Source organism: Echinops telfairi, unplaced genomic scaffold, assembly GCF_000313985.2.
Source record: "Echinops telfairi isolate 266 unplaced genomic scaffold, ASM31398v2 ScPeMD7_31;HRSCAF=116, whole genome shotgun sequence".
In the NCBI taxonomy this organism is placed as follows: Eukaryota; Metazoa; Chordata; class Mammalia; order Afrosoricida; family Tenrecidae; genus Echinops; species Echinops telfairi.
Window position 1 is genome coordinate 22,958,683 of NW_022103928.1, and position 16,387 is coordinate 22,975,069.

The 16,387-nt window shown below is 44.3% G+C and overlaps 1 protein-coding gene across 6 annotated transcripts in view; it reads left to right on the forward strand.

Moving 5' to 3' along the window:
• Positions 1-16,387, forward strand: part of CFAP20DC (CFAP20 domain containing) — a 277,597-nt gene that overhangs the window by 252,083 nt on the left and 9,127 nt on the right. For 4 of the 6 annotated variants that reach the window (XR_006680044.1, XM_045289987.1, XM_045289989.1 and 1 more), the window contains one exon: positions 11,720-11,814. The exons of the other annotated variants lie outside the window; for them this stretch is intronic. Coding sequence is in view for 3 of the 4 variants with exons in the window: in XM_045289987.1 (XP_045145922.1) it covers positions 11,720-11,814 (95 nt within the window). In the remaining variant the exon portion in view is untranslated. The remainder of the gene's footprint in view (positions 1-11,719; positions 11,815-16,387) is intronic. 6 annotated transcript variants of the gene reach the window in all.

The following is a 16,387-nucleotide window of genomic DNA, read 5'->3' on the forward strand; positions in this document are numbered from 1 at the left end:
TATGCGTTGGTGCCAAACCAAAAGTTCAGCAGTTCAAATCCACCAGCCACTCCACAAGAGAAAGATGAGGCTTTACAGAAATCCATGAGGATGGTTTTACTCTGTCTAAAAAGGTTGCTATTAGCCGGAATTGACCCAATGGCAAGTGAGCTTTGGGGGTGGGGGTGGGGGAGTCAGCCAAAAGGACAGACCAATCTGTCTTAAGAAGTCCAGCCAGGATGATCCCTCAAAGTAAGACTTGCAGCACTAACTGATGTACTTTGAACACATAATCAGGAGAGACCGGTCCTCGGAGAATGACATGGTGTTCGGTAAGGCAGAGGGGCAGCACAAAAGAGGCAGACCCTCAATGCGGTGGATTGACCCCGTGGCTGCAACAATGTGCTCAAAGCCAGGATTGTGAGGACGGCGCAGGACTAGGCCGCATTTCATTTTGCTGTACTAGAGTCACGACGGCCACATTCAGAACTGACTCTGGCACCTCATCATAATAGCTTCCCCAAGGAGACAAACGAAAATGTGCATGAGTTTCATTATGAGAAACAGACTATGAAAAATAACTTTTACTTTATCCTGCCCTGACTTTGAATATTTAAGGGAAAATGCCCAATGTGTAGCTTTAGCTAATGGCACTGCAATGTCACTCTTCTCTTTAACATTCAACTTTGTTAATCAAGAAAACCAGAGATTGGCTCCTTGCATGTTGATTAAATTGATTACAGCTGTAGGCTTGATAACATTTTTTTCAAGTGTCTCTAATTAATCAGACAATGCTTGATTAGTTTTTTCTGTTTTAAGGAGATAAACTGACTTCCTTGAGAATTTCACCCCAAAATGATTACCCTCCAGTGAAAGGTGAAGGGTAAGTGAGTCATTGTTGCTCTTTCCATGAGCCTGGGACCTGTTAGCCCCCAGCCACTCAACAGCTCTTGATTAGCACATTGAAGCATATTGTTCCGCTCCTTTGCACATATTCCCATGAACACATCTCCTAGAATGAAAAATGTCTGCATGTCCCCTGACTTCCCTTCTATTGTGGAGCATTTCCCCACTTTCCCATTGTAGCCGTTCTTTGTCAAATTGTATTGAACTGTCAGAGCTAACCTTGCAAATTTCAGACCCCAAACTATTTCATTTTAATAACCAGGCTAGTGAATGATGTGGGGAGGGTTTGTTTTGTTTTGTTTTTTAAAAGGACAACCACCCATTTTGGGTCATATCCATAGTGTTAAGTAACACAAGCTGTTGTTTCTGCAAGTGAAAACTTGGCCATTGGGGGGAACGTGACCGACATCTGTTGAAGCCTCTAAAGACTCTTCTTCCACCATGGAAGTTCCTACTTCCAATGAGGAGGGCTTCCAGGATCCACTCCAGGGGTACAAGAAGGCAGCCCATTTTGAGGGACCCATCAAGCACCTATTTCCAAAAAGCACTTATCATTAAAGCACTTTTTAGAGATTTTGAATCTGTTTTTCAGAAGTTTTCTTGTAGATATCTTATTGAATCAGAGTTCCTGAAGAAACAGCTCTTACCTTATAATAGAGCAGAGAAAGAAAGTGAAAAGAAAATTCTTATTCTTCCCTCCCCCAGTTCTGCACTCCCATCCCTTGATGCAACAATGGCCAACAGTTTCTTCAGATTTCTCCCAAAATTCTCTACGTAGCTACTAGAAAACATTTTGTTTGTTTATTTGGATGAGTGTCTGTAGCGTTCTAAAGCTTGCGTTTTAAATGTTTACTGAGCGCCTCTTGGACGTCTTTTTTTAAGGCACACGTAAACTGACCCCATTCCTCTAGGTGCTGGAAAGAAGCTGTTGTTAGAGTGTCCCGTTGTAATCCAGCCAGCCCTCGCTGCTGGTGGACATTTAGGTGGTTTCCAGCCTTCTGTTAACGGGAAACATGGCTGTAGTAAACATCCTATGTGCACACCTATGTGAGCATGGGCAAGCACAGGTTTGTAATTCCTAACTGTGAAATTGTTTGTTCAAAGGGTAATCTTGATCGATATTTTCAAGTTGTTCACCAATTTCTATTCTTAATACCAGTGTATGAGAGTGCCCACCTGCCTAGTCTCACCCATGCTAAGCCTTGGCAAACTAAAATCTTACCACGCTGATGTGTTTCAGTGGTACCTCAATTAAACTTACATTTCTTTATATATTATATAAAAAAATCTTCCCACATGTTTGAGGAGCATTTATATGTGTTTCCTTCTGATCCAGTCACATATCTTTGCCTTGTTTTCTGAGACTATGCCTTGTACTTGCTGAGTGTCCGGTCTTTGTATCCAGTGCAGTGTTGGAAACAGGGCTACTCAATAACCATTTGCTTAAATGTAGATAGTGCATGTTTGGGCACCCCATACAAACCTAAAATATCCCTTATTAGAGTATAGTATTGTTAAGGCAAACAATCATCTCTAAAGATCTTTTATTTTTCTTCCAGAAACCCAAACTCCCTGCCATCAAATCGATTCCAACTCTTAGTGACACACTAGGACCGAGTACAACCACCTGTGCGGGTTTCTGAGACTAACTCTTTACAGGAGTACAAAGCACCATCTTTCTCCTTCAGAGTGGCTGGTGGTTTTGAACTGCTGACCTAGTAGTGGTTAGCAGCCCAAAACATAATCACTATGCCACCAGAGCTTCTACAGGGGTCTTTCTTCCAGGGTGACAAAAATAAGATATCTTCTCAGGAGACTTTATTTTGATGCAGTGAGAACTAGGAAAGTTTTGTCTTCCTCATATTTCATACACATAGGGACCAAGTTTCAAAAGTAACACCATTATGTCTTGCCTAAAATTTATAAAAGCAAGGCCCTCACTGTTAAATGCTAACCCCAAATTCTTGCAGCTTAAAAACCTTCCATAGGTCACCAAGGCCTTTAGAATAAAAGATGAATTCTTTAGCTTGCCATCCAAGACTTCTACCTTCTTCAGCAACTGACTACACGCTGTCATACACACACACACACACACACACACACACACACACACACACACACGCAATGCCCATCATTCCACGCTCCTAAGGGAACCTCGAGCTCTCTCTCACATTTCTGCTATAAGGCATGCTTTCATTCCAGAATGTCCTTTCATGTATGTGTTTTGCTGCCTCGTTCTCTTCTTTCAGGGCTAACTCCTTTCATCACTTTTGTTAGAAAGTTGTACTGAATGCTTCCCCTATGAGAAGAGGTTCCCTGGGCTTGTTTCTATCTAACAACACCTACCTGGCTTTCTTAGAAATGCAGATCTATGGATAGGTCTCTCGTAGACTGAATTCCTCAAGAATAGAGACGATGCCTTATGCTTAGGACCCATAATAAAGTCTGCTACCTTGCAGGGACTCATGTATCTATTAGATGAAAAAAATAAATGCAGCTATACAGATAACAAAATAAAGGGGGCAAAAAGAAGCGGTCTCTTTTTTGCAGGCTGTCCCAAATAAATGAGATATTACTGTGTACATGTTGTAGTTGAATTTAATGGCTGGTGCTTTGACTTGTGCCTCCAGCGTTGAGTGACCGACCACGTCTAGTGAGGCAATGTGTAGAAAATGACCCCAAGACTCTGTCATTGATATTTTCTTAACCTAAGGGAAAATACTCCCAAACAGGAAAGAGAGTCAGGTTTCCAGAGAAGGTCTGAAGTTCTCATCTATTTGCAGATAGAGCCATTGTTGTGCTTTGTGATTTCTTAGGGCACCGTGTACTTGAAGAAAATTGAATCATCTCTGTTTTATGAGTATTCTGCTAAAGATATGGCAGTGGGAGTGATTTAGTAGAGTCTGAAAGAAGAAAGAATATGATCTTCTATTTATGTGAATGCTTGTTGCATGTCTCCAGATAAGCTCGGATTGATTTGAGATGAAAATGTAGTATTTGTTGCGCAACATGTTTCCCAGCTTTTGCTCTGGAGGAAAACCATGAACATTGAAGATATCACCGTAATGCAAATATCTCTGAGAAGCCCTTGTTGGAGGAGAGCAGAAGCACCTGTGGGGAATGCTTATCCTCCTGTACTCCACTCGCTGCCTGTTCAAAGTCCTGCTGTTCCTCCCCCTGCTCAGAGTGTGCTCTTCTGACCTCCTCTCTCTCAAAGGGCTTCCTCGGAGCGCGCACCCACTTCCAAACATCTTAGTCTCAACAGCATGTCTTTCTTTCAGAAGGCTGTAGTCCCAGCCTTCTAGCAAGTATTCATTCAACAGGCACTTATTGAGCATCTACTATGTGCCATGCCCAAGATGAAGAAGATTGATATAAATGAGATGATCACCAGCCTAATGGAGCTTATAGTCTTGTGGGAGCATTGTAGACGCGATTTAAGAATTCAATGGAGGTTGGATTATATAGAATTTAATGTTTCTTCCAAAACTTTAGAGTCTGGTTAGAGGTCTCCTGAGGAAAACAGACCACAACAAAACAACAAAAATATCTCTGTACGTATTCTAACCCACCTTAAACATATACAGAAAATCTATTTTTTTAGTCTTTAGTCTAATGAGTACATTTCTGAACTAACTTTCTGTTTCCTGGGGCAGAAAATTAGATTTTCCATCTGGGCTATAAAGAAGCAGGTGTGTGTCTTCAGATTCACCCCAAATTATGTATTTACCAAATACATGATGAAGAAACAATAGCACATTCCCAGCCTGTGAAGAAAAGGCAAGATGGAGGGGAAACGCAAGCAGGTTATAGTAGCAGCATTATTAATTGTTATAGAAACGAGGCCGGCAGCGGAACTGCTGCAATAGCCGTGCATTGGATAAATGGTGGCAGTGCCTAGTCTGTGCATTAGGTAACCAGGCACTCAGCTATGTGCTGGTTAAAAAAAAATAGAGGGAGGGAAGTGCTTTCATTAATCAGGATGTCATTAGCAGAGAAACAAGAGTTCTTAAGGATAAGATCACAGTTGCTCTATGAAAAGAAGTGACAAGGAGCTTGATTAGGGAGAAAAAGATCAGAAAGACCTCCTAAGAGTGTGATGCTTAAGCAGAAATCTAGCAGTTGGCTATGAGTCAATCGAGCCAAGATTGGGGAGGAAAAAGTGGTCTGCACCAGGGGGGGAAATATGTGAAAACACCCCGTGATGTTGGACTGTGAGAAATGAGAAAAGACCGTGAGGGTTGAGCGATTGATTCATCTATGCAAAGTCTCCATGACCATGATAAAGATTTTGGTCTTTCTCCCAAGTACAGTGACTTCCCGGGGACAACGAAGTGCTTTAGGTGAGAGATTAACAAATGCGTTGTAGTATTTGACTGTAGTATGGGTAACACGGGGAAAATGTAGCCAGAATGAGTGACTGGGGAGGATCAAATGGGAGCTCTTGTTACAGAAAACAAGGGGAAAGAGAGTTGTTTGGAACTTTTGAGTAGGAGGTTGATTCAAAGGGTATTTACAAAGAAAATTGACTGAAATCCTTGAGAATTTTTTATCTCATGATGTCTTCCTTTATCTAGGAACCCTGGTAATATAGTGGGTTACAAATTGGGCTACTAACCATTCGGTAGATACTCCATGGAAGAAAGATAAGGTTGTCTGCTCCCTTAAAGATTTATAGTCTGAAAGGTTTTGAAAGATTCTATAGGCAAAATATTGAATGATGCAGGGAGCATCAAGAGAAGATGGAAAGAATACAGAGTCACTGCTAGTCTACATCCCACCGTTTCAGGAGGGAGCAGATGAGCAAGAACCAACGGTGCTGAAGGAAGAAGTTCAAACTTCACTGAATGCATTAGCCAGGAACAAGGCTCCAGGAATGGATTGTTTCCTTGAAGGACTCATTGGTTTCGGAAAACTGAAGACGCACTGGAAGCACTCACTATGCCAGGACACTGGGAAGACAACTACACGGGCAACTGACTAGAAGAGATCCATATTTATACCCATTCTAAAGAAAGGTGGCCCAACTGAATGCTCAAACTAAAGAACAGTATCTTTGATATCACCTACCAGAAGTAAAATTTTGCTGAAGATCAGCCAACAATAGTTGCAGCAGTACATTGACAAGGTAGAGATTCAGGCTGGATTCAGAAGTGGATGGTGGAACAAGGGATATAATTGATGTCAGATGGATCTTGGCTCAAAGCAGAGAATGCCAGAGAGATGTTTACTTGTGTTTCATGGACGATGCAAATGAATTCAACTACGTGGATCATAATAAACTGTGGATAACTTGGAGAAGAATGGGAATACCAGAACATTTCATTGTGCTCATCCTGAACTTGTATATGGATCAAGAGGCAGTTGTGCAAATAGAACAGGGGAATACTGCCTGGTTTAAAAGCATAAAAGGTGGGCATCAGGGTTGTATCCGCTCACCTAATTTGTATTCTAAGCAAATCTTCAGAGAAGCTGGATTATCTGAAGAGGGGTGTGGCATCAGGATTGGAAGAAGGCTTATCAACATCCTGAGATATGTGAATGACACAACATTGGTTGCTGAAAGTGAAGAAGAATTGAAGCATTTGCTGATGAAGATCAAGGATTGTAGCCTTCAGTATGGATTACAACTCAATGTGAGGAAGACCAAAATCTTCACAACTGGACACTGTTAGTCTGGGTTGACTAGAGAAACAAATTCATAGACACTCATAAGTCTAAGAAAGAGTGTGTAAGAAAGTGCTTTATATACAAGAGAAGTTGAATATTGAGAAAACATCCCAGCCTAGTTCTGATCAAGTTTATAAGTCGGATAGTAGCCCATCTGTCCGATACCAATCTATAAAGCCCTCTCAAACTCATAAAACACATGTAATGTCGCTGAATACAGGAAGATCACAGGCCAGCAGGTGGAAGGTCTTGTGGATCCAGTGGCAGTGTGAGCATCTCAGCACTGGCAGGGCTCTCCACATGACTCCTTCAGTTCCAGGACTCCAAAGTAGCTCCATGTGTCATGTCAGCAAGCATGTCTCGCAGGGAGTCTGTCTGTGTCCTGCCTCCAGCGAGCTATTTATCTCTGTGGCTCCTCCAATGAGGTTCTCAAGCTGCAACCTGATTGGCAGGCTAAACTCCACCCCTTCAGTCTTAATCCTCTTAAATTGACAACAGATTATATAACTACCACATGATCCAAGAGGTAACATCATAATAAATGGAGAAAAGGTTGAAGTTGTCAAGGATTTGGTCTTAACTTGGATCCACAGTCAATGCTCGTGGAAGCAGCATCAAAGCATGTATTGCATTAGGTAAATCTGCTGCACAGACCTCTTTCAGAGTATTGAAGAGCAAGGTGTTACTATGACAACCAAGGTGAGCCTGATCCAAGCCAGGGTAGTTTTCTTTGCATCATATGCATGTGAAAGTTGGACATTAAATAAGGAAAACTGAAGAAAAATCAATGCACTTGAATTGTGGTGCTGGAGAAGAAATTGAAAATACCATGGAGTGCTAAAAGGAAAACTGATATGTATTGGAAGAAATAAGAACAGAGTGCTCCTTAGAGGCAAGGATGGCAAGACTGCATCTTATGCTTTGGACAGATTGTCAGGGAGAGCCTGGTCCCTGGAGAAGGACATCATGTTCGGTAAAGTGAAAGGGTGGGGAAAAAGGAAGGCCCTGGATGAGATGAACTGACACAGTGGCTGCTGCCATGGGCTCAGGCACAGGAACAATTGTGAGGGTGACGCAGGACCAGCAGTGTTTCATTCTGTTGTGCACGGGGTCGCTATGGGTTGGAGCCCACTCAATGGTGCGTAACAGCAATCACAGTCTCAGAAACCCAACAGGGCAGTTCTCCTCTGTCATTTAGGGCATTTAGGGACACTATGTCTCAAGGCCAGTGGGTCTGGTTTTAGATTTTCTTTTTTCCCCTGACTTTTATTGGTATATAATTGACGTAACATACATTTCACTAGTTCAATCACATCAAGTCGAGTCACACAGTCATCACGACAGTCGGGTTTGGAACATTTTCTTTATTCTTGTTCTCATCATTATTAGCTAGCCATTTTGCCCCCAACTTCCCCTATCAGGCCCCCAGGAACTAGTTACTGCCTCTTTAGAGTTAATTTCATATCCAGGAAAAACCTTTTATTAAAAACTAACAAGAATAGCCAAGGAAAGCATAAAAACTTCTGTTGGATTTTTCTTCTTCAAACCCAGCACCATAAACTACAGCCCCTGGGCCCAGTCTCCCGATCCTCGGTTCCTAGGGCTGCGGAAACCGAGATACCACAAGGAGATGGCTTTAAATGCAGGCATTTCTTCTCCAACAGTTCTGGGGCCTGAAAGTCAAAGTCAAGCTCTTGGCCGTGTTGGTTTCGTACTTGTAGCTAAACCCCGATGTGTCTTGGCTCCTTGGTTTCTAGACAGTCCTTGCATGGAGTCTGTCTTTGTTCTTCCTCATCGCCTCCCCAATGTGATCATATCTTTGTGTCTACTCTGCTCTTTTCCTATCTCAGAATTGTTATATTTAGAATCCACCTTGCTCAGATTTGATCTAGTTAACATAGCAAAAAAAAAAAAAAAACCCTGTTCCCAAACATAATTACATCCACAAGTAGGGTCGGGGAAAACAATTTGTAATACCCTCGCCTACTGCCTATGTTTGTAAATATGATTTTAGTGGAGCACAGTTGTGCCCATTCATTAACCTAATATCTTAGGCTGTTTTTGCGCTAGATAGCAGAGCTGTTGTAGCGTATGTTATATGGGTCATAAAACCTACCCTACTTACTGCCGGTCCTTTGCAGAAAAGGTTTGTGTAACAGATTTTATTCTCCTTGAGACCTCATTCCATGACATTCCGTAACATAGAAGTTCATCATTTAAGAGCCAGAAATCTAGAAATGGGCATTAGAGGACCTCTGAACCCCTGAAAAATGCCCTCTAATTTATGGACATTTTTCTGGGAATACAGCCTGTGGTTTCCGTCAACTTTTTAAAGGATTCTGTGATCTTGCAAAGACAGGATAGTCCCTCCCGAGTCTGTTCTCTAGACTGTGGAAGATTTTTTCAACCTAAATTTCTTCCAGAAAATAAGAAATGTAGTACACCCAAGGCGAATGATAAATATCACTAAGTGCTGGACATATGTTGGGGTAGAATGCTTAATTCTTCACATAAGGCATCCCGTGCAAAGTGTGCTACTGGGTTGGTTCCTCAATAAGTAAATGTAAATGGCAGCCGTGTGATCACTACTGTCAGGTTTTTTATTTCTCAGATAATTGTTCCGCCAAACAAATATTTAAATGTCTGCAAGATTTTAGATAGCTTCAAAACCAGGGAATCTCTTCAAGAATACAAACAGATGAGCTGGTCAACCAGTGTGGTGGTTACGTAATTTCATGTCAACTTGATGATATATTAAAGTGTAGTGGTGGAGTCTAGCCTGCCCATCTGGTCGCAGCCTGAGGGTGACTCCTTGTAGGCATGCCTTCTCATAAGGAGGGTCATGGGAACCTCCCCTTTCTCTCTCTGCCTTTACCTTCTTTCTGGCTGACCCTGATGCTGCTAGAGCCACTGCCACTGGGTCTACGAGACTTTGCACCCACTAGCTATGATCTTCCTGCATTCTGCATCATTGCATGTGGCTGTATGATTCTGAAGAGGGGCTTCTGGACTAGTATCAGACTTATGGACTTGAGTGGGACTGGGCTGGGATGTTTCCTTGATATACAATGACTTCTTGATGTAAAGCTCTTTCTTACACGTATATGAGTGTCACTGGATTTGTCTCTCTAGTCAAACTGGCTTACCACAGCCTGCAGCAGCAGACCAAATATGACCCATAGGTAAATGGATAGAAATATTATAGACAGATGATAGGTAGGTAGGTAGGAGTTACTGCTGCCTTTGTGCAGAGTTTTGCAGTGCTTATCAGAGAATGCCCATTAGTTTAGTTAGAAGTCTGCGACAAATCCTTTCTTAATGTGGTGTTATGAAATTTAATTACCCAGCATGTTCACCTTGCTTTTTGCTCACCAGTCATAATGGAGTGGTGGTTTCTACATGAAAGTACTTTTTTAACTGGAAGAGTGAATGACTTCCAGGAAAACCTCTACTGGGTGGATGTGTAATCATTATGCCACCCTTTAAACAAGGCCTTGTTTTATCATTGTAGGAAAGGCCACATCATGATCATGAATATGATGGTGGTTTGAACTGACACTTATTGAACACTAATTTTATCCAGATCCATGCCCGATTGTTTTTTCTAATCTGTATTTGTTTGACTTTATTTCTGACAACAACATTCTGAAATATTATTACCCTCTCCCTACGTTAGATGAGGCTCAGTGATGTTAAATGACTTGGCCAGGATCTCATGGTAGTAAACATGGAGCCACAGCTGCCCTGGAGGGCCAAAATTATTCACTGCTGGTTGAGACTGCTCCCATTATAGGTAAAGCCAGAAGTAAATAGAAGAAAAAAAATTAGAAAGAAATTCTTTCACCAAGAAGACATGCTCCTGTTGCGACCCCAACCAACTCCACTGCCATCAAGTTGACTTCAACCCCTAGCCACCCCGAAGGACAGAGTAGAACTCTCCTTAGGCTCTCCCAGACTGGGAGTCTTTACATGTGTAGACCCTCTCGCCTCTCTCCCACTCCTGTTGAGAAGAATAAAGTAGATGGTGCAGGACGAGCCTCTGAGAAATCGACTTCATGATGAAAAGCCCTTCACACTCCCCTGCCAGCTCCTTTCCACGAAAGAAGTCCAGTGGTAAATTTAGAGATGAGAACCGCTTGAAGGAGAAGGCTCTGTGATTCATGCCTTCTGACGGCCACCCACTTGAAGCGCACTCACCTGAGGAAGTGGGGTGATTGAAGGCATGGAGGAGAAAGGGGAAATGGGAACTGAGGTTGGGAATTTAAGACAGAGGGCCAGAGAAAGTAGGAGGTGCTTTCTGGAGTGGGTTTACCACCACTCATAGTAATAAATCACTCAAGGGCCAGACACCCCCACTCTTCCCTCCTCGGCCCTCTGCCTCTCTGAAGCCCAGAAGTAGGCACACCGACTCCCGCCTCTGCGCTGATTCAGGATAGCTCAGAGCCTAACTTCCCTTTGAATCATCACGTGGAAGTTGCCGTCCGTAAAAAGACCCACGTGACTTCCAGCTTTCTTACCCAAAGGTCATAAGGAGTGGCACTGTGTTTCTTCTCAGTTAGTGAAACAATTTCCTCTCCTATGTGAGAGAAACAATAGGAAACAGAAGAGTTGTCTTCATCATTAAATAATCTATTTATTGAACAACTGAGTTAAGTGATTGACTTCAAAGTAACCAATCGGCAAAACTGAATACAGGTGTTTCCTGACTTATGACCTAAACGCATCACATGAACTGCACTTACAACTGCCTTTTTTTTTGGGGGGGGGGTACCCCTTATCATTAGTGATATGCACTGCAATACAACATTGCAGTACATGATTTACGAATGTCATCATGTCTGTAAGTTTATACGCAGTGTTTCCAATCCCCAAAGACAAAGAGACATTGAATTTATTAACAGATGGAGAATACAAGGCAATAAAATGAAAACTAAAAGGAAAAATTTTAAGTATGCAAGTTAACTGCAGAAGGCACCCAGGTATAGCAGGGCCATCAGATGGGGGCCCGCCTTCTTAAGCAGCCAGACCGCTTTGCCACTCCGAAATATGAAGGAGGAGAAATGTGTGTTTGGGGAATGCCCAGGGAATGAACCATCCAAGACAAAAGTCAGCCCTTCCTGTGGAATTCCCAACCTATGGCTCATTCCCGCTCTTTCCTTTTCAGGGACTGGTTAAACATGTTCAGCCCGCCCATCGTGCCTCCCAGTAAGCAGCCAACCGAGCAGCATCCGGATTCCTCAGGAAGTTCCTGTGCTCAAGGTGGGACATTGAAAAAACGTGCTGCCTTAAAAAGATGCAAAGAACTGGCTCTTCTGAATAGAGAAAGCCGGTCCCTTTGAGATGCCATTGTGTCCATTAAATGCTCAGGCCTGGAGCCTGCACACCTGAGATGAGGCAACCTGTGTGTCATTGTTCTCGAACCACAAGTCCTTTGCAACTAAAAAGAATATGATAGAGAAATTATCCTTGTTCTTCTGAAACTCAATTCCAGAGTAAAATTCAAGGAGGCATCAAAAACTTTGTCAGGGGAGGGGGTGGGTGGTGTAATGGAATCAAAGGTACTGGATTTTGGCACGATGCTCCCTGGTAGGTTAGCATGTAAGAGCCTGCTTTGATGTTCCGTAGACCTCCTTCTGTGGCCTGGCTCTCCCTGTGTTTGGTTGTGTCACCGCGAGGCATTTGGGCTACCACAGCTATAACAGAAGAGTTGTAATAGATCATCTGCATCTGAAGAGTTTTTCCTGAAGAATCAGTGAGGTGGCACACATGAATTCCTTAGAACAACGCCTAACCACACTATTATTATAGATCCTCTGACGTCACAAGATCCAAGTTTTCATGAAAACAAAGGCTGTCACGTAACAATGATAGCCATTATTAAGGTGAAGGAAAATTAATATGGAAATTAACTTTGACCTGGGTTTTTTTGTTGGTGAAAGCCATTCATTTCCAGTTGTGAGCAGAGAGCATGATTATCAGGTGTGCCAAGATGGGTGCAGAAAAAAGTCTGTGGTGAAAATCAGAGGGGCTGGGCTGGGGCAAGGGCAGGGCGATCTAAAGTGCCTAATTGGAGAGACAAATAGGCTCAGAGAGGACTCAGTGAGACCATTGTCTGGGTTGAATTTGAAGATGGAAGCACTGTGTCTGAAGTTTAAAAACAAAAAAGGACGAGAAACCAATATGAATTGCTCTAACAGAGGTGCCAGTTATTTTTCCAAACCGCCCCAGGGAGAAAGTAGAGCCTCCCATGGGGCTTCAGGACTGGAGGATTCCAAGTGTGAGCTCAGGCTCCTGACTTGTGCCTTCTGGCCCCCCAAGGGATGGCGATGTCGCTGTGGTTCACCGTCGAAACTAGACGATGCCTGCTCAAATTGGGAGCCTTTTTAGAGGTGTGCATTTATAATTACTGATGACAGAAGGATAGGATCCTAGCTGTCAGGAGGAGACCTTGCTGAGGGGAAGCAGATAGTAGGTTATGTGCAGTGTCCCGAATAAGCCACGAGAAGCAAGCGTGCAGTCCTTGAGCAGACACCCAGGATCCGTTTAGTGATGCGGGCTCAGACGATGTCTCAAAGTCACCCCTGTCAATCCTAGCTGTGATGTGGGGAGCTTGGGTGTGCTGAAAGTAAAGAGCTGTCAGCAAGGACAGAGTTACGGATGAACTTCATAGGGCAGTCCCCAGCCTGACACCCAGCACTCTGGTTAGATGGGATTGACTCACTTTCCCCTTTTCTGATATGCCCGGGTGGCGTGGAGCCAATTAATACCATTCAAAAGAACCCTGTTTTTTCCTGTTTGGCTAATCTTTAGATGTGAATAAGGAACTCGGGTGTCATTTGGCTGCTGACCACAAGGACAGCCATTCAAACCCACCAGCTGCTCCGTGGGAGCAGGATGAGGCTCTCTGCTCCCGTAAAGAGTTCCAGTCTTGGAAACTCACAGCAGCCGCTCTACTCTGTTCTGTAGCATAGCTGTGAGTTGGCATCGACTCCATGGCAGTGAATTTACATTTTAAGGGCACGGTTTTAAACAGAGCATAGTGAAGTCTGTTGTTATCATCAGATAATGTTGCCATCTGTTCCTATAAAGTGTCAAAGAAAACTCATGAGCCCTACCATTCACTTACACCATCAGAGAGGAAGGGAGGCATGATACGGACATCCTGGCACGCGTGCTGGGTTTCTGTTTATAAAATCAAGCGAAACCCCAAACGCACTGTCGTCGGGTCAGTTCCCACTGTGAGCCACCCTCCGGGACAGAGTAGAACTGCCCAGACATTTCCGTTCTCACCGAAGCCCACTGTCACGTCCCCCTCAGAGCAATTCGGAAGGCCATCCTGTGGGTTCGCAGTGGATCTGCAAAAGGAATCTGCTGGCCTGATCTGGCGTCGGAATACCACTCATGCAACAGTGTCTGGTGCGTCACTGGAGGAGATGGAGCTGCCTGCTGCATAGGGATGTACAGCCTCAGAGACCTGAGAGCGGCGTTCTCAACCTGGGGGTCGAATGGCCCTTTCCCAGGGCTCACCCAATTCAGCACAGTAACAAAATCACAGTGATGGAGTAGCAACGAAAATAATTGTATGGTTGGGGGTCACCACAACATGAGAACTGTATTCAAGGGTTGCAGCATTAGGAAGGTTGAGAGTCGCTGAGATCGAGGGCGGTGATGAACCTAAACCCACCCAGTGGTAATGGACTTTTTTGGGTTTTGCGAGTTGGAGTTTACTCAACGGCACCTGGTTTGGGTTTTGGATTTATGTACCAGGCACCGTTTTCTGTCTTTTACATTTACCCGCCAACCTCCCAGCACAACGGAGAGGTCAAAACTCAAAACTCACTGCCGTCGAGTCAATGCGAGCTCACAGCAATCCTAGAAGGACAGGGTAGAACTTCCCCTGTGAGTTTCCAAAACTGTTTCCACGAGTAGCAAGCCCTGCCTTTCTCCCGCGGAGCAGCTGGGGGTTTCCAGCTCTGGACTCTGCATCACAGCCCAATGTGTAGCCACGTTTCCACCAGGGCGCCTCCACCATGGGGTACTTGAATGTGAGTGTGTAGTGACTTGCCTGAAGTCACACAACTAACCAGTGGCAGAGCTGGAATTTAAACCCAGGCAACCTCTCTCCAGAGCCCAGCCACCGTGTGCTTAGACATTTTTGATTTGGAAAACAAGTGAATTGATTACCTACTCAAAAAGTATCCATTGCCACCCATTCGGTTCTGACTCGTAGCAGTTACAAAAGAGAAGAAGGAGAGGAAGAAGACGACCTTCACTTGAGGTGACAAATGTCCAAGCAGAGCTGCTGGTGCTGGGATGAGGACCTGGGCTTCTGCCCTATCTGTGCTTTTCCACAGAACCATCTCACTGGGTCAAGAACTTGAATGTCCAGGGCTGGGACCCAGGAAAGTGGTGTCTCCTTCCATGTAGTGGCTTCCCTGTCTTCAGACTTCGAGGATAACTATAGTAATAGCTAATGCCCGTTTAATCTTCCTGTATCCCAAAAAACTCATTGCTTTTGAGTAGACTCTGTCTCATAACAATTCCACAGGACTGAGTAGAAGTGCCCATAGAGGTTCCCAGTCCATAGCCTTACAGGAGCAGACTGCCTCCTCTTTCTCCCAAGGAGAGGCCGGTGGGTTCAAAGCTCTGACTGTCCATTAGCAACTGAGCACTTCCTTAACCAGCAGCACCTCCAGGACTCTCATGTTCCAAGCCAACCTATGCATATTTCAGTTTGACTCTCACACCACCTATGGAGTTGAATGCACTGGGCTTGAGAGTGTGCTCAGATCACCATGCCACCACCAGAGATGCCGAGACCAAGTTGCATTTGTGCAGTTGGAGGCAGGTCTGCAGTTGAAAAGCAGGGAGACAGCCTGGCCAAAACAGAATTGTGGAAAAGTTGCTCCGGGCTCTCCTAAAGTGAGTGCATAGTGGTCTCTGGCCCTGGAGTCAGAGATTTCTGTCCCTCCTTCAGAAAGAAGGGGTTTGTGTCCCAGTCACGTTTTCTGATCAGCCAACTGTCTCTGCCACCTGAAAGTGCAGCTTTGCACTGCACACCGGCTGACTGATGGGGAAACAGGCCACCCCACACCCCCCACCGCCCCAGGCCCCTCCTGAGCCATCGTATACTTGTGGAATGCCAATTACCACGAGTCAGGATGCCCTTCACACTCGCTCGAACTGTGTTTTCCTGGAGCTCGTGTGAAATGTAAACCTCGGAAGTTAAGAGTTTCAGAACTTACTTTCAGAAAACTTACCGCACTGGCCTTTGGAAAATGAACCGTAGTTTGCTCGAAGAACAGTTGTCAATTTGTTTTTGACATTGTGCCTTTACAGATATGACCCTTAAATTATTCATGCTTCCTGGCGCCAAAGTGGAATAATAGGGGCCTTCTGTCTTCTGGCCTGTATGTCTCTCCTGCGGTTTACATAAGCTTGGAGTAAGAAAGGCATTCCGGAGGGTTTTTACAATTGCCGGGGTCTCATAAAAATAACATGCCTGTACCCTTTTTACAGCAAAACCATATAGGATATTCCTTATGAGCACTGATTAATCTCCCACGAGACGTAAGTAGGCAGTTTCAGAGAGGTAATGTCTAAACTACGTGTCAAGAATTTACAGAGCACCCGTGGCTCATCACCACTGAGCAGAGGGAGGGCAGCCTGGCCTGCTGGGACCCCGCAGAGGATTCTGTCCCTGGTCCCCCTGCCACGGCACGATGAGACATTCACTTACACTCTGCTTCGAAAGCAGAGTCAGTGCTGACCCCGCCAAAGTGCAGGCTTCTCAGAGCAAGTATGGTACCATCCCAGTGCCTAACCTGGTGAT